We start from the raw sequence: 25,996 nt of genomic DNA, 5'->3' as shown, positions 1-25,996 counted from the left end.
AAATTTCTGACCAATTTGTGCAAATTCCGGCTCAACACTCAGGGAAAAAAATGCAAAGAAGTTCTTAGAGTTCAGGGAAAAGCCCAGAGCTCAGCTCACAATGCAAATCGACTCGTACATGCCGTGGAACTCCGTTGAGCCAAAAAAAATGATACCCCAGTGACAGACATCCTTACATGGAAATGGGCAAGCCCAACAATGTCTGTCTTTTGGTTTCGGTTTGTCAGGGCAGAAAGAAGGTAAGAAATTTCATATTCATGTGAAAAATATTAACATCCCCCTGCTTTCCCCCACTTCTTCCATGCTACAGGAGAATAAAAGAATGAAGCAGTGTTTGGAAGAAGAGCTAAAGTCAAGGAAAGATTTAGAGAAATTAGTTCGGAGGTTACTGAAGCAAACGGACGAGTGCATTAGGGACGAAACAGGCCGGAGGTCATCGGTCCTGGCTTGATTTTTAACACCGCTACAGGCAGTTTGCATGCGACATCAGGTATTCTTGAGAAGTGGAACTGTGGAGTTTGATTCCTCTCCCTCATTATACTGGTTTTTGTGTTTTGCTTGTTTTGTTTTTTCGTTTCAAACAAGAAAGAGACAGCAACGGCTCTGTTTATCTCCCCTCACCCCATTCAAGGAGTCAATGTTGCATGCCACCAACAGACAACAAAATGGTTACTTCTAAAAACAGCCGCTGTTTGGCCCCTGAGTCATCAAAACCCATCTACAACTGCCAGTACCGCACCTTTTTCCAGGAATACGGACTTTGCAACCAACCAGTTGCCACTCAGAGTGAAGATTGCTGAATGGAAACTTCAGAGGAAATGCAGAAACACTTTTCTCTGCCTTCTTTTCTTTTTACGTACCTGTTATATAATGCATTGGTTTGGGGAGGGGAGGGGAGGGGAGGGGAGGGGAGAATGGTTTCTTGAATTGCAATCAGGTAAAAGCCAAAGGTCATTTGCACTTCTTTTTCAGATAATCAGGAAAACGAGATAGGTTTTACCCACCCAAATACTCATAATAATTTTTGCCCCACACTCAAGACACAGAGCACAGCATTACAGTGCTTTCCTGTGTGGCCTTTCTATGGATTAGAATATGCAACGAGCCCCATAGCATGCTGGACAGAGTTCCTGATCTAGAGTCGCTGTCCTTGGCTCACCAAGAGATTGCACTGATCCCCCGATGCCGCTTTGGAGCAGGAAAGGGCTAAGGACACAGCAGCCAGCTGAACTCACCCCGATTGCGTGTGCATGCACACGCAAGTATTCCCTTTGGGTTTTTACTAGGGCTTCAAGCTTTAGTCGACTGAACGTGTTAACTGGATCTTTTTAACTGCAGATGCCAGAAATCGAACCTGCGACCTTCTGCACGCAAAGCATGTATGCTACCCCTTAGCTATGCCCTCTTCCATCACATGTGGGAGGGCATCCTAAGATGATAGCTGCTGTAACATGTACTTCCATCACCTAGAAACAAAGCATACTTTCCCCTCAGGACAATTCTATTCGTAGACAAATTTATGCAGGTTGAATCGACTTAATTAATCCATTTAAAACGCATTTGTTTCATTGATTAAGATTTTGTTGATCAGTTGACAGCCCTTGTTGTTTTAACTCTTTCAGTGGAGTATTTGCTGACCGTTCCTTTTCATTGTGAAAAGGGCAGAAGATGAATGCTGTGTGTTTAGTGCTCAGAAGAGAGTTTAAAAAAAAAAATCGAGAAGAATATATTCTGTTACCATAGGAAAATAAGATATTTCAGATATTCGCATTTGTGTACAGAATGTTGCGCAAGCTGGATGAGTGTTCATGCACCTCCCTGTCATATAAGAAGAGATTATAGATACTTTCCCTGTGTTTATAGAGGGACCCCTCTTCCTGTGTGTGTTCATAAAGAAATATCAGTTAACTTTAACAATATGCAAACCAACCAGTTTTGCCTATAATAATTATGACTTGCATGTCACATTTTCACCTGGGTTTCTCAAATGATGATGTTGTTCCCTTTATTGTTTTATGTTATTTTTAACTTTTTGCTGGCGGAGTTGTATTTTATCGATAGCTATACAAAAAGAATTTCACAGTTGCTAAAGCAAGTCATTTCCAGATCCATCCACAGTGAGCTAGTAGCAGGAAAAAACACCCCCATGCTCACAAAATACTATCACCAGGTGACCCTAAATTGTGTGTTTGTTGAAGCAGCTGATGCCATCTCAGCCCAGCAGAAGGGAAAAGACGATGGAGAGTCTAATGCCATGGGATGGCAAAGTTGGACTGGACAAGGAGACGGGTGTGTACAAGGCATCCAGCGGTGGGAGCAGCAACCTGTCTTGTTGGAGACCGTGACTCAGGGTTAATGAAGATGTTAATTGGCAAGGAAACCAGCTGGAGACGACAGCCTAGAATCCTCGGCTCCAGCGACTAACGTCAGGGACGCTAAGCTGAGATTCGGTCCCATCCAGCCATGTCAGCTCCACAGTTTGCCCTTTCATAGCCATATTCATTCAAATGCAGCACAGGGCAAAAATGGAACTTGCAGCAAAAATTCTCCAGCCTCAGTGCAAGAGCCCATCTCCCCTCCTGGCTTTGCACCTAAAATGAAGGACGTGCGCACCAGCGAATCGAATGCTAGCTCAGCCTTGCTCCTCTCTTCCATGCTCCCAGCCTGTGCATCAGGCAGGCTGCTTATTTTTCTTGCTTTCATTCTTTCTTTTTTGAGCATTGCATAAACATTCGTACGTGTTTCGTCATTTGTTACCTTATAAAGAAACATTTTAAAAGTGCAGAACCGATCTAGGGAGTGTGTAGGGGTGAGGGTTCCTTCGTGACACCCCAGGTATTGGCCAATCAGCATTGTGCACAGCCAGCCATGCAAACTTGGCAACGCCTTTTCCTCCCACCCCTAGAACTCAAACCTGGAGAGGAAGAGGTACGATTGAACTGAATCTAGCGAACCGCCTCCCAAAACATTGTGTGTCTTCAGCCATTAATTACTTGTGTGTGGGGGGGGTCCCTATGGTAGGTTCCTTTCCACCACTGGGCGCAGAATGGTAAAGGTGCTGGAGACACGGCTTGCTCTGCAGTTCCCAGACTGTGAGCTGGTGGAGCATGTGAGCGGGTGGCTTGAAACCGTTTAAAGCACCCACCACTCTTTGCCCATCAGAGTGGGGAGGAAGCCCCCGATATATTGGCAGTGACATCTTCCTGGGGGAGGGTGTAAGGATCACTGGGATTCATGCTACAGCTGACGGACATGGGGGGAATCTCAGAAGCATTGCCTCCAACCAGAAAACATGGGGCAAAGTGGAGGACGGGATGTTAGGAAGCCCTATAAGGGAGATGGTCAAGAAAACCTTTTTCTACGACAGAAGGGCGCCTCCAGTTCTGAATATAGGAAACTTGCCTTATCCTAAGTAAGTTGCTCCATCAGGCTATTGTCTTGCCCCAGATCGTACATGCCATCTGGCAGCAGCTCTCCAAGATTTTGGTCAAGGGTCTTTGCCAGCGCTGCTAGTTAAGATCCATTTAAAACACACACACACCTGGGGATGCCAGGCCTTGAACCTGTGACTAGCTCTACCACTGCGCTACGGCCCTTCCCCTAGATCCAGCAAAAGCAGTGTGCCCTAGGTATCAGACTTTGGGGAAACGCTGGTCTTACTATCCAAATTCATCATTCGCTTGCACTGTTTGTACCAGTGGTTAACAAGTTGTGTGTGTATGTTTTTAAGCCTGCAATCCTAAAACCTGCTTCTTCAAGAGGAAGTCCCATTCAGCGGAGGGGACTTACTTTCGAATAAACATCGAAAGTAAGTATTGCACTGTTAAAACAAGGAAGAATATGCAGCTATCCTAAAGGAACAGAAGCCATGTGAACCGATTTCATTCTTCGTTTACACTTCTTTGTAAATAGATTTCTGTCACACCCCACCTCATTCTTTGCCTTCCAGTTTCTGTCTTGTCATCTTTTTATTTACTCTCATGACGACTGAAGCAAGTTAAACTTTTTCTAACCTGTTTTTATTTTGAGCAATTTTTAACTTGTGTTTTTCAACAAAATAAAGAAGGATTTAAAAAACAACAACAATAAGTTTACCTGTGGGGGCTTGATTTTCCTTACACCACATCTTCCAAGCTCTTTGTTCATGTTTTATTAACCTTTTGATTAAAGAAATACTAAAATTCATTGCAAACAGATCACAAAAATGGTGCTGATCTGAACAAAAATTATCTTTTTTACAGCAGATTAAATAAATGAGTTACATCAATAGAAGACCATGCTTTATTTCACCAATCTTTCAATCTCTTTAACAAACATGACAAAAACCCAGAAGAACATACTATCCTTTATGATAATGATATTATCCATTTGCTCAATCACCTCCAACGCAATTTTAAAAATTACCAGGTTATGCATTTATTACCAATAGGCAATTTACATAAAATACGAAAATATGTCAGAAAGCCTTTTAAAATATCCAGTTAAAAACATCAAATTAAAACCGTCAGTCGAAAGCCAATGAGCCGGTAACAGCAGAGAAATGTCAAATTAAGGCTTGATCAATTTTTTCCAAGAGAATCAAAGGAGGCTTGAAAGAGGAATCGCTGCTTTTGAGTTCTGTACACTTTAGCCTCTGCTTAGAAGCTTTTGCAGTGTTTTTGATGGTTTCAAAAACCTGCCAAACCTCTTTGACCAGAGATGGCAACAGGTCAAAAGGACTATCTGAATACCCCATAGGAAATGAATCCTCTCTCATCAGTTTCCTATAAAAACGATTGTCTTGTCTTCAGCTTAACTTGGCAAAGGAGCTGTTCACACAACACGCTAACCCACACTCAGTGGTTGAGTGTGGGTTGTTTTGAACCGTGGGTTATCGTGTTGTCTGAACGCAGCCAAGGTGGCTTGTTAACCCTTATTTTTCTCAACAAGACACCTTGAGAACCCATGGTTTGTTGTTGGGTTGTTCAAGGTGGTTAACAAGCCACCCTGCATGGTTAACAGGGCCCCCTGGCTGTGTCCAGACAACACGATAACCCACCCTGCAGAAAATGTGCTCTGTGCAGGCAACATGCTAATACACAGTTCAACAAACAACCCACGGTTCAAAACAACCTACATTCAACCACTGAGTGTGGGGTAGCATGTTATGTGAACAGCCCCAGAGTAGGAGCAACACTGTCTTCACTAAGGCTTCAAACAATGGTCACAAACATTCAGAAAAGTTATTATAAAAAGACTCATCATGAAACACGCTTACACATTGGTGACTTGGAGGAGCCGCGGAAGTTCTGCCTTGTTTATTTCTTGGCTTGCCCCAATGATTCCAATCCAACTGTAGCCATGCTTTGTTGTATGGATTTGGATAGGGGTTGCTCCTCTTTGGATGCAGCCCTGAAGGTCAAGGGGGCTGAGTCAGCATTGCGATCTGCAGCCACATCAGCCGCGCACATGGAACTCCCTTGCTCAATCAGAATATTTGTTCCCAATGTGCTACTCCCTGCCTTAGAAAGTACCACTGTATTGAGCATACAAGCGAATACTTCCTGGAAGGCCGTGACATAAAGGTGCTGCTGCCTTCGAAGTAGTCGCTTCTCAAATCAGCGACCAAAATATATAGTCTGATCACTCTTTAAAAGAGAAATTTATCTGCATCTGTTTTGTATGTGATATATCGTATTCTTAGGAAGTGCCTTTTACAGAGACAGACCCTCGTTCCATTTAGCTCCATAATGTCTCCACAGACTGGCAACTGATCACCACGATTTCATGCAAGGGCCTCTCCGCCCTACCTGGGGATGCTGGGAACTGAACCTGGAACCTTTTGCATGCAAAGCAGGGGCTTTGCCACTGAGTTATGGCCCTTCCCCAAGGCATGGCTGTCATGTCTGTGAAATATGTGTTGCATTTAGATTTGTAACTGCTTTGGCTAATAGCACTGGAAGAAATAGGAGAAGTTGCCCAAAGACTTGTTGCGCCAGCGCAGAACTGTTTAGGACAGGGCGGGTCAATGGGTCATCTGGTGCAATGTTCGGCAACATCTGACACCAGCGTTGCAGACGTTTCAGCCTGGGATACCGGTGTTACGCTTTGGTTCTGAGTATTAACACTCGGCCTCTTATTAATAAATAAAATAAAATACACAGGGTGTCAGGGAAATAAAACAAAGATGAAGTGGGTTATAAATAGTATTAGGGGACCAGGAGAAGCCACTTTGGTCAACAAAGTGAAGCTTCGTGGCCTCCTCTAAGAAAGCTGAAACATGCCAAAGTATGTATTTCCATGGTTGTAATTCACCCTTGAGGAGTCCGTCACATTCACGAAGACAGTGTGGCCTGGCTGAAGCTCGATAGCTCTCCCAAGATGAATCGACTGCAGGCCACACAAGTCATCTGAGCTGCTGTGCGTTCCCACCCCTTTCAACAACAGCTGATCTGACTCAGACGGCAGGTTCAGATACACGTAGACACTGAATGGCGCATGCGGCACCAGGTTGGTGCAAAAGGCAACCTGGGAGTAGATGTAGTAGCGTCCACCTTTGGCAACCTTGAGTTTTCCACCTTGGTAGGAAAACGTGTCATCCATTGGACCGTATATGGCCTTCTGCCACTGCAATACTGTGGGAAAGAACAGACTGTGTTTAAGAACCATTTTGTCTGCTCTTCTGCACAAGGTCAGGGGCCCTTCTAGCTTAGCAGTGTCACAACCCCCAGCCCACAGGCTACTTCCTCAGGGGTAGGATAGTCAGCACCTTGTTCAGGGCCCTCCTGGCTGGAGAACACAGCCCTGCCATTGTTCTCCAACGCAGATGATGAGTCCCTCCATCTCCCCAGTCTCACAGAAGCCTCAGGCAACCAAATCAGGTGAGAGCCCTTTAACAATCCGCTCAGCAACTCCAGGAGGGGCAGAGCTGATCACACTACAGGTCTTGCCAGCCTACATAAGGCTTCAGTTGGCTTTAGCTACCTGCTGAGACAACATCCTCCCGTTGTTCTAGTAGGAGAAAGTTCCAGCCAGAGGACTTCCTTGGAACTATCCATGGTCCTGCTTCCCTCCTGCCTTGATTTTGCTACCAGTTTCCCTGCGAGCCTCGAGGAACCACAGAAGGGGACAAGCATCAGAGGGATATCTACATGCCTCATCTCTGAAAATGTAGCCTGCGCTATTATTTATTTATGTGTTGTATTTACGATGGGTTGGATCCAGATTTAGGTGTGTGCAGCTGACCTGGTGGAAGTAGATTCCACAGCTCTGGACACAGCCCCTCCAACCCCTGAAAATGCTACATATTTTCTAGAACACTACTACTAGAACAATAGGAGGATGTTGTTGTAAACTGCACAGAGAGGTTCAGCTATGGGGTGGCATAGAAATGAAATTAATATAATAATAATAATAATAATAATAATAATAATAATAATAATAATGATGATGATGATGATGATGATGATTATGATGATGATGATGGATTTAGGGACCCTGCTGAATGGGATGAACTGTGGTGTGTGGGGGAGGGAGGGATCCATGAAAACTGGGCAGAGACACTTTCCATGAGCTGAGCACTTCCTTCACGGAAGGCAGATCCTAGCTCTAAACCAATGTTTATATACTGCCCAATAACAGAATGTTCTCTGGGTTAAAACCATAAAATATACAAATATAACATAAACATGAAACAGAACCAAACATCAGCAGAAAGAAAAAGGAAAAAAAACAAAGTGCCATGATTGACAGGGAATAACAATAGCATAAAAGATCTAAAAAAAAAAAAGCACATAACATTTTTTAAGACTAAAAGAACCACAATGTAGGCATTCCACAACTGAAGTGCCACCACCAAAAAGGCCTTTTCTCTAGTCACTGCCCACGTAAACTCCTTTGGCACCCAGAGATGGGTCTCTGAAGATGAACTTCAAGTCCAGACAGGTATATGTGGGAGGAGACGATCCTACAGATAACGTGCCCTGTACTTCCTATCATGGCTCATGATTTGTCACTCAATTAAAGAATACTTACAGTTCAATCCTATGTGTGTTTCCTCAGAAGGAAATTCAGTATATTCAGTGTGGCATACTCTCCAGTTGATTAATCATATGTTGATTAATCATATGAGTGTTACAATGCAAGCCTACGCATCTTTATTTTGAAGTAGGTCCCGCTGTGTTCTGTATACCTTACTCTCACATAAGTGCGCAATTCTTACCTGGGACTAAACTCCACTGAACAAGTGGGAGTCATTTCTGAGTGAATATGTATAGAATTGTACAGTTAGTTGCTCAGTGGATTAATCTATCAATTAAATTTACATATGGGTGAAAAAAACAAAGAAAGAAATAATAGTTCTGAAGCTAGAAGCTTGCTTTCTTTGCTTTTAGGTAACCCATCTTGGAAGAGGCATTCCATCTTGCATGAGAGATAAGGGGGAATGCCTCTTTTAAGATGAGGTTTGCCATCTGCTGTTTTATAAGTACTTGTATCAAAAATAATAACTTAAAAAACACTGCAGCCTGGTTAATTGGGAGCACCTTTCCAGTCAATTACAATGTTTGATCAAAATGCATACAAAAAAGTATATATTTGTAAAAAATATATATATATATATATATATATATATATATATTAAAATGCATTATATTAGGAAACATTGCTTGCAAAACGATATATTACGCAAGCTGCATGTATTGGGAGAAATGCTCACAGAAATTAATATGAAATTTTGTGTAAATTTTAATTTAAAAATTTTCAAAAGTTTGGGATGAACTGAAGTTAACACTGGAAAAATGAGAAACTGAGAAAAATTGAAATTGACAGATATGTCATCCCTACTTGGCAAGTGTGTGATCAGTTTCCATGGCTCTATAATATTACTAAATTTTAATTTTAAAATATAAATGTATTTGTGTTTGTATTGTTATTTTACGGTATTATTTCAAACATATCCAGTCTTTCCATCCCAAAGCAGCTAATGGAAGCATAAAACAAGCAAGTAAAGCAAAATAAAATGGACAGTAAAAAAAAATCTTATCAACAAAGGTGTAAGAGGCTGCAGAGCAAACAGCCAAAACATACAAAGTTGCAACAAAGTTAGTTCAAATTGACCCATCACCACCACCACATTCTCTGAAATGTCAGATTTTGTTAGACACTGCCTGAATCAAGGGATGGGTGTATGTGTCTATTTCTGGTCCATATCACTTTTTCATGTTTTTATCAGTAGTTCCCTTTATGCATTAGTCTACAATTAAAAAAAAATCCTCTCAAAATTCATATTTTAATCCACATTGAAATATGTATATCTTCTCTCAAATATTTAAATACATGTTTAAATTGTTGAACATTGCATTGCAGCATTGGTGACTGGTGAGAGATTCAGGACAGATAAAAGGAAGGTCTTCTTCACACAGTGCATAGCTGAAGTGTGGAATTTGCAACCACGAGACGTGGTGATGGCCACCAATTTGGATGGCTTTAAAAGGGGGTTGGACAAATTCATGGAGGAGAAGGCTATCGATGGCTACTGGTCCTGATGGCTATGTGCTACTTCCAGTATCAGAGGCAGTATGGTTATGTACAGCAGCTGCTGGAGAAAATGACCAGGAGGGTGCTGTTGCACTCATGACCTACTCGGGGGTCTCCCATGGGCTGCTGGTTGTCCACAGTATGAACAGAATGCTGTATGGGATGGACCCTTGGTCTGATCCAGCAGGGCTTTTATGTTCTTATGAAATCTGGTGGATGCCTAAGTTTTGATCAGAGGTACGAATTACGTCATTTCATATCAGGGTTCACAAAGATCGAATTCCCCAATGAAGGAGCCCTCAAAACACCCCTCAGAAGGGAGTTCCACAGTTCCTGCATGGCTGCTGGGACCACACATCAGAGACCACACATCAGACAACGTAGATTTGCAGAGCAGCCTTTGGAGATGAACCAAGCACACAAAGGCACGAGCGGTCTCTCACTGTTGCTACCTAGGAACTGGCATTCAGTGGCTGACTGCCTCAAACCTGAAGGTTCCATAACGTTAGGGCCAGAACAGATATTACTTTAAATCTGTGCCTAGCAGCTACGTCTTGTGTTCATTTTTACTCTAGAGAGGGCCCAAGCCAGATCTTTAAAGCCCTCCTGCCCCCATGCCAGTGTCCCAATCCGAACTGGGCCCCATGCAATTTACCTACGCTAGAGTAAAAAAAAACCCACTAAAACCATGTAGCTGCTAGACACAGGTTCCAAGTCATGTCTGCTTTGGTCCTTAGTTGCTTGTTGTGTCACCAATTTCCCTAATGGGACTATTTTCAGGAGTACAATGGGCAGGGCTTGACCCAAGTTTTGTATTAAATATTCCTCCCGTATTTGATGCACCCTCACACGCCCTCAGTCCTCACCTTTCCTGCTGTCCTTCAAGCCTGCCAGGTGAATGGTTGCAGGTGGTCTCTTGTCCCCTGAAATAAAAACAGTCCTCATTTGCTTTGTCCACGTTCAGTTACTCTGACTCAGGTGTGCAGAACCTCTTTCAGTCTGAGGGCCAAATTCCATTTTGGAGAAGCTCTCGGGGGCCTCATTCCAGTGGTGGGTGGGGCCAAAGCAGCTGGGCAAAAATGCCTAAATATTTTAGCTTAACACTCTTACAGCCAGTTACTAAGCCTTAGGAGAAACATTTCAACCTTTCAGAATGGGGAAAATGCCCAAAAGCAGGAAAACCACCCAAAGACCAGTGGATGGATGAAAGGGGATTTGGCAAGGAGAATCCCAGAGGGACGGATTTGGCCCATGGATCTGAGGTTCTGCACCCCTGCTCTAATTCATTCACCAAGCCATTGCAGATGCTATAGGAAATTCCCTTTGGCTATTTGTAATCCAGGACCTTCAAGACTGAAGCACTAAGGACAACCTAGGGAAAAATGGAAGAAGAAAACTCCAGATGCTGAAAAAAAGATTTATTTGCAGGCCCAATGCATTTCAGAAAATCCTTCCTTAGGGGCATGATCTGACAATGATCCACCAATGCAAGGGACGCTCCAGTGAGGGAGCGTCTTCATATATGTATGTGAAAGGCAGTAGTTTGGGGCATAGGGGGAGAGAGCACCATAAATGAGCTAAAGTACCCTTCCTCAACCTGGCACCCCCAGATGTGTTGGACTATAACCAGGACCAGCGTCAAGGGTAGGCATGGTTGGGCACCTGCTGACCCCGTTAGGGGCCCACTGACAAGAGCCCCCTAAGCTGCTACTCCGCTTGACCATTGCAAGTTGCTTGATCTCCTGTCTCTTGCTGTGTGGTGGTGGTGGTGGTGAGAAGGAGGAGCAGGAGATGCCACAGCCGACTTGCTCACTGGCTCTCTGCCTGACAAGCAAGCAAATGGTGTTAATCATATGAAAGAGGACGAGGAGCCATAGCAGCTGGTGACAATGGCAGTGAGAAGGTGGACTCACTGTGGGAAGGGGCCCATGGAGGGTGTCTTGCCCAAGGACCCTCAAGAACCTGGAACCAGCACTGACCATAAATCCCATCATCCCCACCCAGCTGGCTGGGGTTTTTGGGAGTTGTAGTCCAATGCATCTGGAGACCACAAGGGTGGGGACAGGTGAGCTATAGCCTGGAAACACCTTGGGGATCTCTCTCTCTCTGGTTTTGATGTGGCACATCTTCTGCAGTACCTGCTGTTTACCTTCATTTGTGCTCTGCTTGAATATTTGTCACTAAAGGCAATGTTACAAAACACCTTAAGTCTCCAGTGGCAAAGAAGGGAGAATGCAACACTGGCATCAGAAGTAGCCTGTTCAAGAAGGGGGGACTGCACAACAACGTAGACTTGCCAGATGTTCTAAAGACCAATTGGGATGCAATAACTCAGCCACCATCCAGTGCACCATCTTGTGTACTCACCCATGGCCAGTGGTGGCATGACACCCTCCATGAGCCCCCTCCCTCAGTGAGTCCACATTCTCACCGCCACCATCATCACCAGCTGCTATTGCTCCCCATCCTCTTCCTCACTGTTACTATTTGCTTGCTTGACAGGCAGAGGGTCAGGGAGCAAGTAGGCAGTGGCATTTCCTGCTCCTCCTTCTCACCACCACTGTTGTCTGGGCCAGAGTGAGAGGCAGGTGAGCAAACAGGTTGCAATGGTGAAGAAGAGAAGCAGCTTCATGGGGTTCTTATCAGTGGGCCCCTCCCGGGGTGTGGGCCCTTGACACATGTCCAACCATACCTACCCTTGACTCCAGCCCTGGCCATGCACATCAAATAGCAGCTGTACATTGAGCAGCATTTCACCTTTCTGCGCAACTCATTCTGACTTTTCCTTTTTTTAAAAAACGTTCCAAAAATATTTCTCCTCTTTTTTGGCACAGAGGTTTTAAAGGCATCACCTTCACCCCAATCCCTCCAGACGTCTGTTTTTTTATTGCCTACTTTCTATTGAAACTTTCCCACCAGCGGTCAGTAACATACCTTTTTGCATGGCAATGGGACTCTCTTGTGGAACCTAGAACAATTTTTGAAGAGAGAGAAAAAAATTATTAAAAGCATGATGGCATCTGTACAATACACATGTCCCCAGTGATCCAAAGTACCCAGTGGCAGCAGCCAGCCAATACTTAATCTCTGTGGGAAACCCACATGTGTATTCCTTGATGTCTAGTGAAGAAGACATGCCCAACTGGCATATTTTATCAATGTCAAGCGGAGGTGCAAAAATGATCTATCTTATAGCCAGAACAATGAAGAGTCTTGTGACACCTGAAAGACTAACACATCTATTCTGGCATAAGCGTTCATGGACACTGGACACTGGACACTTCATCCGATTCATAAAGTCTTAACCTCAGATGGGCAGATCTATATATGCATGCTGAGAAGGGAGAGATGTAAACTGTGTTGTCAGAGAGAATTGAAATGCAGAAAGTACAGACAGTGATGATTACTTTAACAGTAAAAGGTGAAGGTAAAGGTGTCCCCAACCAGTCGTGTCCGACTCTAGGGTGCGGTGCTCATCCCCGTTTCTAAGCCGAAGAGCCAGCGCTGTCCAAAGATGCTTCCGTGGTCATGTGGCCGGCATGACTGAACACCGAGGTGCACGGAACGCTGTTACCTTTCCCGCCGAGGCGGTACCTATTTATCTACTTGCAATTTCTTGCTTTCGAACTGCTAGGTTGGCAGGAGCTGGGATTGAAGACGGGAGCTCACTCCGTCACGCAGCACTCGGGTCTCGAACTGCTGACCTGTTGACCTTCCAGTCTGCAGTTCAGCATCTTAACCACTAAGCCACCGCGGCCCTTCTTTAACAGTGGCCATTCACAAAAAGTTGTTGGGTGATAACACAGACATCGTTGCAATGGTGAGCCGATTAACATATATAGTGTGATAAACACACACACACACACACACACCACCCTTTGTCCTTATTCAAACCACAGGAAATGGAGTTGAATGTCTTGTTGAATTATACTTCAGCAATTTCGCACTGATATCGGTCTTTGAAGTTCCTTTTTCAAGAATGGGCTCCTTGAGGTCATTCACAGTGTCGTGGAAGGTTGAAATGTTCCCCCACTGGTTTCGGAACTGTGCCATTCCTACTGGCAGATTTGTGTCCATTCTTTTGTGTAGAGATGAAGTCAGTAGTCTGAATAAGGACAAAGGTGTTTTGTCTTTTTTAATCACACTATATTGGTTCACAGTTTCAGTCTGTGTTATCACCCAACATCTTGTGAATGGCCACTGTTACAGTAATTAATTATCTCTGATTGCACTTTCTGCATTTCAGTTCCCTCTGACAACACAGTTTACATCTCCCCTCCCCTCAGCATGTGTATATAAATCTGCTAATATCAGGTTAACACTTCATGCATCTAATGCAGTGGACAATGCCCATGAAAGCTTATGCCCGAATAAATGTGTTAGTCTTTCAGGTGCCACAACTCTTCGTTGTTTTTGCTATAACAGACTCACATGGCTGCTTACCCCTTTGGAAACCATATAGTTATATACCTTCATACCATTTCTCTCTTAACCACACTTCAAAAAGACGGCTCTTCCTGTCTGCCTCCTTGGCAAAAAGCCTGCTTCACACCTCGATCGCCTCGTGCCTTGATTACTGCAACCTTCTCCTCTCTGGTTGTCTGTAACTGTAACCTCACCTGGTCCCCTCACCTCCATCCAGCATTCTGCTGCCAAAATTGTTCACCACCATTCTGATCATGTGACACTCCTCCTTCCTGTTCACTCCAGGACAAGGGAAGCTTCCCCCCCGCCTTACCTTCAAAGCCTGCTATGGCTTGCCTCAAACTTATCTCTGCAATCTCATATCCTGATATATTCCTGCTTGGGACTTTTGTTGTCCACTTCCACCATGCTCAGCTATCCAAGGTTCTCTGCAGGGCCGGCTCTACCATTAGGTAGAGTGTGGCAGCTGCCTCAGGTAGCAGATGCTGAGAGGCAGCAGCAAGGTGTTGGAGGAGAGAGCTGCGTGCCACACAGCCTGCCCTGCACCTCCTAAGCCTGCCTGCTGCCTTCAGCTGTGGTGGAGGAGGTGGTCCCGTTGCCAGCATTGAAGAAGGATTCAACTGCCAGACCAGTCAACTTTTGTACATGAAATGGGGGGGACGCCATCTTGTTCTTCAGCTTAGGCAGCAAAATATCTTGGGCCAACCCTTAGACTCTGGCTTTTCTCCCGTGTTGCCCCCTTCTGCCTGTGCAGGGCCAGTGTCAAAAGTAGGCATGGTTGGACACCTGCTGAGGGCCCATACCCCAGCAGGGACCCACTGCCAAGTTGCTCCTCCTCTTCACCATTGTGACCTGCTTGTGCCCCTGCCTCTCACTCTGGCCCAGTCAACGGTGGTGGCGAGAAGGAGGAGCAAGAGATGCCACGGCCGCCTTGCTCCCTGGCTCTCTGCCTGTCAAGCAAGCAAGTGGCAGCAACAACAAGAGAGAGAAAGAGGCGCAATCGCAGCTGGTGACAATGGCAGTGAGAAGGGAGGGGAGGGAGGGGGCCCATTTGGTGTCTCTTGCCCAAGGACCCTCAGAAACCCGGAGCCAGCCCTGTGCAAACCAGTCCTTCACGAAGAATGATCTCCAGGTGATTCCAAAGAGCTATTCACCCCACCAAACTACTTCTGCGCCTGCCCGCCTGCTTTGTTTCCCTTTCTCTTGCTGGCTGCAAAAGCCCTTCCTCCTTGAAGGTTATCTGTGGCAGAATTACTGCTTACGAATCAGATTTTAAAAAGAAAAGAAAAGCATTTGCCCTTCTTAGGTTTGCATGGTCAAAATGCTGGGACAGGAAAGTCTGTATTTAGTAGCAAGTACAAGAATGACTTTCCAACGCAAGTAAAATGAGGGTGTGAAAATGCAACCACCAACTTCTAAGAAGCGTTTGCAGTGTCGCTGGTTTCCTCGGTTGCTACCACCACTACAATCTTAAGGTTACCAATGCTTTACATTGGCAGCGCTCCTGTGTTTTAACAGCTGCCTGACTGACATACATTCGATTTGTCTCCAGGCCAAGAAAAGGTGCCTCTGCATGTCTGCCATGGCCGGCCCTACCATCGAGCAGGGTGAGGCAGGTGCCTCAGGCGGCAGATCCTTAGTGGTGCCGAGGGGGCAGCAATGGCAGACCCCTGGTCGTTCCCCTCTGTTGGAGGACAAAGCTTTTCATTCCAGGCAGGCTGCCCTGAACCCCCTGAGCTACCCTCTGCTGAGATGGAAGATGCTGAATTAAGCAGCTTGGAACTGATTTAAGATTCAATTGAGTTAAGTTTCAGCTGGCAGTTTGGTTAGCTTCTGTAGGTGGAATGGAGGGGGCATTATTTTGTCCTTTGCGTCAGGCAGCAAAATTACTTGGGCCGGCCCTGATGTCTACTAAAAAGGAAACCCCATTGAGTTCGACGGGACTTACTCCCCGATAAGTGTGCATGAAATCACAACCTAAATTGCTGCACATCAAAACAGTCCGGGAATTGTGTGGGCAAGGTCGTGGGGAGAGGGAGCACCTTACTCTCATTGAGTTGGCTTGGCTGGGGGAGAGAGGAAGGGAGAGAGAGAGACGTCTTTCCTCAAGCACAGCAAGCATGTCCAAGGCGTGAAGCTGGAGTCTCCAGCACGGTTACCCCTGGGCCCCAGTGGGCTCGCAGACACCTCTCTTGGCACCCATCAGCCTCCCTGTCCCTCCTGATGGTAATTTTATTTCCTCTGTTTTCTTTTTACATTATTATTTTTAATTGGGAGGCTGCCATACTATGAAGCGAAGTTCTGCCCTCCATCTTTATTTGGATTCAACCGAGTCGTTTTGTGTTTTGGAGCTCAGACTCCATCTCTGCCTTGTACTTAGGTTTTGGGGTAAGTTACATTTTCTTTCTTTTGGAAAATGGATGTTTTGGGACCAGTCATGCTCACCATGGTAGCCATTTTTTGAATGAGCAAGGCCTTCCTCGTGGCAGCCATTTCGTGAGAGTGCTCATGACACTCTCTCAAAATTTCAAATGCACCCAGCAACACTAAAGGGTTGAGGACTTTACCTTCTGGGAAATAGGTGTTTTGTCACTGGCCATGCTCACCATGGCAGCTAGGTTATGAATGAGCAAGGCCCTCCTCATGGCCGCTATTTTGTGAAAGTGTCACGGTAAGAAGGAAGAGGGAAGGCCAGGCCTGGAGAGCAAGCAAGTGGTCAGGATGAGCCCAGAAAACTGGGACTACCCGGTCCAAAGCTTTGCATTATTCCACCCAGCCTTGCCCTGTCTTTTGGTCATACTAGAGAGTTACCAAAAGATGCTAGGAACAGCTCAACCATAGAGGAAACGACACTACCCTCTGCTGAGCAACAGGGCCCATTAGATTTTTCAGGGCTTATTGCCTATTCATAGATCCACGAGGCAAATTCTCAACAGCCTGTTACCTTGCTCTTTACATCCTGTAGATCTTGGAAGGTTTTCAAAATCTTTGTACAATCCAGAAAGGTAGCATCAGGATCTTGCGGCTTCCGACACTTCTGCAGTCTTCTGAGGAACACGAAATCTTCTTGTAAATTCATTTCGTCTCCCACCTGGCAAATGGGATAATCAGGGAAAGTCAATCTGCTGTTGGACATCAGAAGGAGGGCTGAAACCTTCAATCAACTGATCTGCTGTATCAGCCTTCCCTGATCTTGTGTCCTCTGGGTGTGTTGGATTACAACTCCCATCATCCCCAGTCAGTCCAACACATCTGGTGGGCACCAGACTGAGGAAGGCTGGGCTAAAAGAAGCAATTAATAATGGAGTTAAAAGGCATCCCCAATTAATTGATGATTAACCATCTTAGTAGAAGCATTCCCCTTTAACTCTCACACATGCCTTTCTCCTCAAAGGTATTATTTTTGTCACCTGCAGATTTATGCAAATTGAATTGACTAATTAATCTGTTAAAACTACTCTGATTCATTGGCTAAGATTTCTTTAGCCAGGTGACAGCCCCTAAACCAGGGATAAGCAACACAGTTCCCCTTAGGTGTATTGGACTATAACTTCCATATGCCCCAAGCTTATGGCCATGGCCAATGGTCAGGGATTATGGGTCTTGTAGTTCAAAACATCTGGAGGACACCAGATTGCCTACCCTAGAAAATAGGTAATAATCATTTGTAATAAAACTTGAATTTTAAGAAAAGGCAATGTTTATTTTTTTAAAAATAAAATGAATGAATGAATGAATAAATAAATAAATAAATAAATGTTGTGTTACAGATAGGAAAGATGCCCTGAGACCCACTCACCCTTGGTCCAACTCTTAACAAGGTTCTGACTGTTTTACTAAAATAAAAATTAAAAAAAGAAACAGTCAAACCCACCTCCTGTAAAGGATTTCTGTACAAACTCGGGATGATTCAAGTGATTTGCTGACTCGCAATGCGCAAGCAATAGCCACAATCCAAGAAGAGTTAATCAGTCCCCACCCTGAATTGAATAAATGGACTAGATCCAGACTTACAGCAGACCTTTTAAAATCAATGGGACAATGTAGTCCCATTGATTTCAAAGGGTCTGCTCGAGGTATGACTAAGTCTAGATAAAACCCAATAGCCTGAAGCATACTTAATTCTGCGTTGGATTGCAGCCAGTGATCATTCCTTGTTACAGCTAAGCATACACAGCAGCGGTCACTCAGTTGTTCCATCTTGCAAACAGATGAGTTTTCAGAACCCAAGGAGGTTCATTTAGTTTACTACATTTTTATCATGCCCCATCTCCAAGGAGGTTAGAGCACCATACACAGTCCTCTTCTGCAACAATGCTGAAATGTAGCTTAGGCTGAATGATGGTGTCTTGACCAAGGGTCACCCAGGAACAATCCATTCCATGGTCTGGTCATGCTCTAAATGCCTTGGACTTAATCCTGTGTGGTTCCCAGGGCCTTGCATGCAATATAAAGGTTGAAACTCTGAGTGGGAACCATGACCACCATGATACCAATTTCAACATCTATGTCAATGGAAAGTTGTCAAGGAGCTCCAACATAACATTTGATTCCAAAACAGGTAAGTTCTAAAGAATAAGGGGATTGGTTAAAAGGAAGCTGAAAGGGAGAAAGAAGAAGTCAAATTTCTCTTGTCCTAGATGCTTGGAGGGTTTTTTTTTTTAAAAAAACAACACAATTATAGGTGCTCAGCTAGAATGTAAGCCACAGGAAAGGTATCACCAAGTACACATGGTTAACAAGCAAAGTCAAAGGGAGCCATAAAAGGCAAGACTTCCTTCAGAACATGGAAGTCTTGCCCAAACGAGAACAAAAAGGAGCTGAAATTCTGGCAAAACAAATGTAAATTGATGATAAAAGTAAGCACACCCACAGAAAGAACTTAGGGTGATATTGCTAAAAACCATACAACCAACAATAAAAATTTCTTTAAATATATCAGAAGTAGGAAACTGGCCCTAGAGGTGGTTTGTCCGTTAGGTGACAAAGGTGTGAAAGGTGTGCTAAAAGAGAATAAAGAGATTGTAGAATGACTTATTTGCATTTGTCTTCACTACGGAAGATGTAAGACAGATACCCAGATGTCACACCTCAATGGATTTTTTCAGGAAGCGTATCTAAAGAACTAAGTCAAACAAATGTGGCAACAGTTGTAGTTCTAAGGCCTATTGACAAATTAAAAATAAACAAGTCACTGGGCCCAGGTGGATCCACCCAGTAGTTCTTAAAGAACTGAAATGTAAAATTGTTGATCGTCCAACAAAATATGCTGTTTGTCCCTAAAAATGGCTTCTGTACTGGAGGACTGGAAAATAGCCAACACAACACTGATTTTTTTTTAAGGGTGCCAGGGTGAGTCAGGAAATTACAGACCAGTTCACTTAACATCTGTCCTAGTTAAATTGGTAGGAAATATGATTAAAGATGGCAATATTAAGCATATAGGGGTACAAGTCTTGTTGAAGAAGAATCAGCATGGCTTCTTCCAAGGGAAGTCCTGCCTCACCAACCTTTCAGAGTTCTTTGAGAGTGTGAGGGATGTTTTGGTAGACATTACATTTGCGTACTTCTAAAAACCCTTTTGGCAAAGTGCCTCACCAAAGACTCCTGAGTAAACATAGCTGACATAGGATAAGGATGACTTCTCTTATGGATAGGTAACTGGTTAAAGAAGAGGAAGCAGAGGGTAGAAAGAAATGGGCAGTTTTCACTATGGAAGCAAGTCAGGTCTCCCAGTGATTTCTATTAGGACTAATGCTATTTAACATGCTCACATATTACGTGGACTTCGAAGTGAACAGTGAAGCGGCCACATTTAATATAAAATTATTGTGGATGGTGAAAAACCAAGTGGTCTGTGAAGAGCTGTTTGTTATTTTGATTGTATTGTATTCTTTAAATTAAAAAAAACCCTGTTTCATGTTTTATTCTTTCAACAATTTGTAAGCCATTCAGAGAACATTTGTTATTGGGTGGATTTAAAATATAATACACAAATAAGAGCTCCCCCAAAATCTCTCTAAGGGGCAAATGGGCAACAAAAAGCATACTGGCTGGGAATGATGGAAGTTGTATTCCAACCCATCTGGAGGGCAACAGGTTGGGGAAAGCTGGTATGAAACCTTATACCTTGTTTTCATGTTTATAAGCTAAATGAACTGCCTACTATATTTGTTATAAACAAATATAAAGAGAGCTTCGGCTATTGGGCAGTATAGAAATGAAATAAATAAATAAATAAATAAATAAACCTAATTCCAATAATGTTTTATTTCTAAATTTTGTACATTCATAACAAATAAAAAATGGCTAATGAGCATCAATATAATATATGCAAAGTCATACACTTGGGGGAGGCATCTCACGTCACATGTACACTGATGAGGTCTGAACTGACTGTGACTATCGAGGAAATACATCTTTAGGTCCTATTATAATATTTTGGTCCTAGTATGGCACAATAACACAATAATACTACTTTTCAAAGAAATGGTGAAAGAAAGGAACCCTTTCTGGGTGCCGCCATTTCAGCAATGAGGTTAACAGCAGTGACCAGAAAGAATTAAAAAAAATTACCATTATGAAAGAGCTATAGCACTGTTTTATTTAAGTGGCACTTCAGTAATACTTAAATATATATGCATATTATATCTGGACAAAGTGTTTTAGAACTAATTTAAAGAAATTATTAAAAAAAAAACCTAAATAAACGGAGTAATAAAATGGCGTCCCTGCAAAGGTTATTGTGAATGTGTGCTGAGCTTCAAATGGCTGCTCAAGTGAATTGGGCCCTCCCCTCCCCCCGTCCCCTGACAGCAGCTATATCACACCCACTGGGCTGGATGGAACATAGCGGGATGAGCAGACAGAAAAAGTGCACTATTCCTACAGTAAATCAGTTGCAATCCCACTTGTAGCTTACTGCAGAAGAGCATCAGGACCCAGCCACCAGCCAGCGGAGGAAAGTTCAGTGAAAACATTGACCCCACTGAGTGGCGGCAATGAAAAAGGAAAATTCCATAAGGATTATTAAGGGATTATTAAGAAAGGGATCAAAAAGCTGCCAACATCGCAGCGCCTTCCATACAAATATAATGGGTTGGATCCAGATGTAGCCATACTTAGAGTAGAAGCACTGAAATCAGTGGGATTTGAGTTAGTCATGACTCACTGAAACCCCATTGATTTCATTGGGTCTACTCCAAGTAAAATTAAACCTGGCTCTAATCCATGGAGCGGCTTGTATTTAGAACACTGTGTACAATTCTGGTTGTTCCATTTCAGGTGGGTGAACACACGTGAGAGGGACTTCTCTGCAGTGGCCCCACACCTTTGGAACAAGCTGCCATCGGGAGCCCGCCATGCTCCATCATTGCAGACTTTTAATAAGGCCTTGAAAACATGTTGTTTTACCTTGGCCTTCTGTTGATATGACTGCTACTGTTGCTGCTGTTAACATCATTGTTGGCTTTATTGTTGGTTTTACTTGTTGGTTTTATTGTTGGCTTTTTTGTTTTTATGTTTTTAGCATTTTTAATATTTTAACAGTTTCTATGTATTTTATTGTTGTAAGCTGCCTTGGGAGGGCTTCTCCCCTGAAAGGTGGCCAAGAAATATTTTAAATAAATAAATAAGGATATTCTAGGGCTGGAAAAGGGCAACCAAAATGATCAAGGAGCTGAAGCAATTCCCCTATCAGGAAAGGTTACAAAATTTGGGGTTCTTTAGATTAGAAAAAGAATGAGTAAGGGGAGGCATGACAGAGGTGTACAAAATGATGCATGGTGTAGAGAACGTGGACAGAGATACGTCTTTCTCCCTCTCTCACAATATTAGAACCCAGATCCACCCACAAAGCTGAATGGTGGGAGATTCAGGACAGATAGAAGGAAGGGCTTCTTCATGTAGTGCATGATTAACTATGGCGGATTAACTATTAACTATTAACTATGGTGGATTAACTATTAACTATTAACTATGGTGGATTAACTATTAACTATTAACTATGGCGGATTAACTATTAACTATTAACTATGGCTACATGATGTGGTGACGGCCAGTAGTTTAGGTGGCTTTCAAAGGGGGTGAGGCACATTTAAGGAAGAGTCTATCAATGGCTACCAGTCATGACGGTTGTACAGAACCACCACTTTCAGAGGCACAGAATACCGGTCCTGAGGAGCTATTGCACTCGTGTCCCGCTTGTGGGTCTCCCCTGGGCAGCTGGTTGGTCGCTGTGTGAACAGATTGCTGGACTAAGCGGGCCCTGGGTCTGATCCAGCAGGGCTCTTCTGATGTGCTTATGAGAACCCCATTGCCTCCATGCCCTCCTTGGGGGTCCCTTGACCCCCCTGCAAAGCTGTTCCAGGGGGTCAGCGGACCCTCCAGAATCACGCGTCACCTGGCACGGGGGACTGCGCCTACAGAAGAAGCAAGGGCAGGAGGGATGAGAGGACCCAAGCCGCCCCTCTCACCGTCCAAGAGCCGAAAACCTCTTCTGCACATACAGTGGCTCTTTGCACTGAAGCCATCACCATTCTAAAGTCCGTCATCCAAAATACGTTCCCCAAATCAACATTATCCATGCCTCTCCCACAAAGGGGCAGCAGAGGTGTTCTGCAACCAAGCCAGTGTCTGGCACGCATTCTCTGATTTCACTCGGGCAAGCGAGCAACTGGTTCTGCTGTTGTGGAGGATTCGCTATTGCCAAGGTGGTTGTTTTAAGAAATGTCTTTCCTCTCCCTCCGATTTGAACAGAAACCGATCCCTGCTGGATGAGTCCGAGTGCCCAACAACTTCGTGGTGGCCAACCTGGCTGCACTCCAGTGGGAGCTACTTTGAATCAGTGCTATGGTCCTGAGTCCCAAAGTCGCATTGCCCTACAGCACCTTAGAGAGGAAGGGGGATGCTGCATGCGCTACTCATTAGAGTGGATTTCTTGCACAGTTTTGGGAGGTGATTTTCATTGGGCAGGGCAGGAAAGGCTTAAAACACCTGTGCACTGTGGGCCAGGTCCTGATCCTTCCAGCCACCGCCCCCATGCCTGCTGCTTAGAGTTTAAAAAAAGATTTTGGTTACTACAAGTTACATGTTTCGCATCATGCGTCGTTTCTGCCTGATAGCCATCAATAGAACCCATCTTCCATTTGTCTAATCCCTTTCTCAAACCACCTAAGCAAGTGGTTGCCTCCACATTTTGCAGCAGCAAATTGCATAAACTAATGCTCCATAATGTGAAGAAATACATTCTCTAGAGTCTATCCTGAATGTACTGCCAATCAGTTTCATCAGATGGACCCGAATTCTTGTTTTACAAGAGAGGGAGAAAAAAGTCCCCGTATCCATTTTCTCCACACCATGCATTTTGAAAACCTTTGTCATAACTCCCTGACTTTAATTTCCTTTGTCCCCTGCCCCTCCCCTGAAATAAAAGTACCAAACACTTTAGACCAGGGAATGGCAGATTTCAAATGTGCAGCATCTACTATGTCTATGTGGTTTATTAGAATCCCCCTGATCTGCTAATCAGAGCCTGGTGCCAAAGACATTCATTTAGGATTAAAGAATTCTGAGCCCAGGGATTTATTCTGAGTAACAGAACTGAACAGAGTTCACAGGCCTTCCACAGAAAAATCCATGAGAGGTTGCACCGAGCATTCTGCATTTCAACGATATAATTTAGGTGGTGGCGTGGAGTAACTTTGTGACTGCCTTTGTTAAACAACTGGGAGTAAGAAATCCTTGCTGATCAAAGCATTCAGAGCCATCAGTTCTGCCCATAATATGTACAACAAGTAATTTCTTTCATCTCATTAATATCTCTGATCAAGCAGGTTATGAATGTTTCTGAAGCATAACGAATACCAGGAAAACCTATTCAAGCAACAGAATCATGGCATGAATACACACACACACACACACCAGCCTTCCTGACTGTGGTGCCCTCCAGATGTTTTAGCCTTCAACTCCAATCAGCCCCAGCCAGCATGGCAATGGTCAGGAATGCTAGGGCCTGTAGTCCAAACATCTGGAGGGTACCATGGTGACAAAGGCTTCTATATACTGCCCAGAGAGCTTCAGCAATTGGGGAGTACAGAAATGTAATAATTAAACAAAAATCAATGCCTTCATCACACCACTGGTGGGGGGGAGAAATGATTGGAACCCCCAACCATCAATGGGAGAAGCAGGAACCCTACAGCGGGGGAGCCCATTCTCCTGGGGTTGTTTACAGGTGCATCTGCGGTCGCTGAAGCTGCCCTCACACCTGCAAAAACGCCTGTCTTGCCTCTGCATTGCTCAGCAGTTAAAACCATCCACACAGAGCCGCCGCCGTGAGCCACAGAACCAACCCAGCCTTACCTTGTCCAGCTTCGTGTGAAGATATAAGCCAAACAGGACCGTCCCGATGAGCTGCACAATCACAAACAGTGAGATCAAACTCAGGAAGGCCTTCATGGTGACAGTTAGATTGGTGGGTTTGGGGGTGGTTGGGGAATAAGGCTCACTGGAGTCCATGTGTCTGCGTCTTAGAAAGTCCTGTGTGTGTGTGAGCAGCAGGAATACCGCCTTGGCTCTTACCCTGAGCAAGACGGCAATGAGACAAGCAGAGTGCGCACCTGCCCACAACTTCCTGGGGAACAAACTAACCTTCCATTGTGGGGAGATTTGTTCACACTCCTTTCCCACAACAACAGCAAAAACAAAGTCATTGTTTGAACTCGCTCTTTGCATCTCACTTCCATGCTGCTCCGTCAAAAGTCATCTATGTGTTCGTCTTCCACTGAGTTCATTCTTTGGCCCCCTCCCCTTTTTTTTCCTATCACAAACAACCATTTCATTCCCCCGCTCCTCCAGGCTTCAAAGAAAGGAGGAATCTATGACAAGAGTCCGTTTTGAATATGTGAATCCCATCATGGGAAAACAACATAAGAACTTTAAAAGAGCTGCCAGATCAGACCAGGATGTCCGCCTTGTTGACATCCTACTCCCAACAGTGGTCAACCAGATGCCTCCAAGAATCCCATGAGCATGGTTTCTATTGACTCCAGAAGTGGTATTCACAGGTATATTACCTCTGAACATGGAGGTTCCTCTAATCATAATGACTAATAGACATTGACTGAACTCTCCTCCTCCATAAATTTGTCTGGCCATCACCACAGCTAATGGCAACTAGTTCTATAACTCAGTGATGGGTTGTATAAAGAAGTACTTTCTGTTCTTTCTTTTTTACAAGAACACCTGGACAAAGGCTTATCCAGTGCCATATGCAGCCCCCCATGAGTGGCCTATCAGATCCCTATGGGAAGCCAAGAAGCAAGAGATGGGGGCAACAACCCCCCCCATCCATAATCTACTGCCCATCAATATCATAGGATAACTTTGAGTTCAAGTAGTAGTGGGGTGTGGAGGGACTTATCCCCTTTTAAAAATAAATAAATATTATAATATATACAAGCTGAGGAAAGAAGGGAAGCAAAAAGCAAGGGAGAAAGGGGAAGATATATCCAAGTGAATGCAGAGTTCCAGAGAACAGCAAGGAGCGGCAAGAAGGCCTTCTTAAATGAACAATGCAAAGAAATCGAGGAAAACAATAGAATGGGAAAGACTAGAGATCTCTTCAAGAAAATCGGAGATCTCAAGGGAACGTTTTGTGCAAAGACAGGCATGATAAAGGACAAAGAAGGCAGGGACCTAACAGATGCAGATGAGATTAAGAAGAGGTGGCAAGAATACACAGAAGAACTATACAGGAAAGATCTTAATGTCCCTGATAGCCATGATAGTGCGGTCACTGAACTGGAGCCAGACATCCTAGAGAGTGAAATCAAGTGGGCCTTAGGAAGCATTACTAACAACAAAGCCAGCGGAGATGACAGTATCCCAGCTGAGCTATTTAAAATCCTAAAAGATGATGCTGTTAAAATGCTGCACTCAATATGTCAACACCTTTGGAACACTCAACAGTGGCCACAAGACCGGAAAAGGTCAGTTTACATTCCAATTCCAAAGAAGGGCAATGCCAAAGAGTGTTCAAACTACCATACAATTG

The 25,996-nt window shown here is 44.2% G+C and overlaps 2 protein-coding genes across 7 annotated transcripts in view; one reads left to right on the top strand and one right to left on the bottom strand.

The window, feature by feature from the left end:
• ARHGEF6 (Rac/Cdc42 guanine nucleotide exchange factor 6) overlaps window positions 1–4,265 on the top strand; it is an 86,034-nt gene extending 81,769 nt beyond the window's left edge. For 2 of the 6 annotated variants that reach the window (XM_084813656.1, XM_084813652.1), the window contains exons 22-23: window positions 311–490; window positions 2,199–4,071. In XM_084813656.1, the coding sequence (XP_084669782.1) occupies window positions 311–451 (141 nt within the window). In that variant the 3' untranslated portion in view covers window positions 452–490; window positions 2,199–4,071. Of the gene's footprint in view, window positions 1–310 lie in introns of all 6 variants that reach the window. The other 4 variants (XM_084813653.1, XM_084813657.1, XM_084813655.1 and 1 more) reach the window with 3 other exon arrangements.
• On the bottom strand, window positions 4,000–24,534 carry CD40LG (CD40 ligand). The gene is made up of 5 exons (XM_084813658.1): window positions 24,304–24,534; window positions 16,886–17,032; window positions 12,451–12,484; window positions 10,383–10,439; window positions 4,000–6,614 (listed from the first exon to the last, which is right to left on the bottom strand). Exons 1-5 carry the CDS (start codon window positions 24,457–24,459, stop codon window positions 6,244–6,246), a joined length of 765 nt encoding a protein of 254 aa, XP_084669784.1. The 5' UTR covers window positions 24,460–24,534; the 3' UTR covers window positions 4,000–6,243.
• Between the last annotated feature and the right edge of the window lie 1,462 nt (window positions 24,535–25,996).

The sequence above is a fragment of the Heloderma suspectum genome, chromosome 9 (assembly GCF_057233095.1).
Source record: "Heloderma suspectum isolate Gila_16-S chromosome 9, 16-S_ref, whole genome shotgun sequence".
NCBI classification, from domain to species: Eukaryota; Metazoa; Chordata; class Lepidosauria; order Squamata; family Helodermatidae; genus Heloderma; species Heloderma suspectum.
Note: the sequence above shows the minus strand (reverse complement) of the source record. Positions and strands in the feature narration are given on the sequence as shown.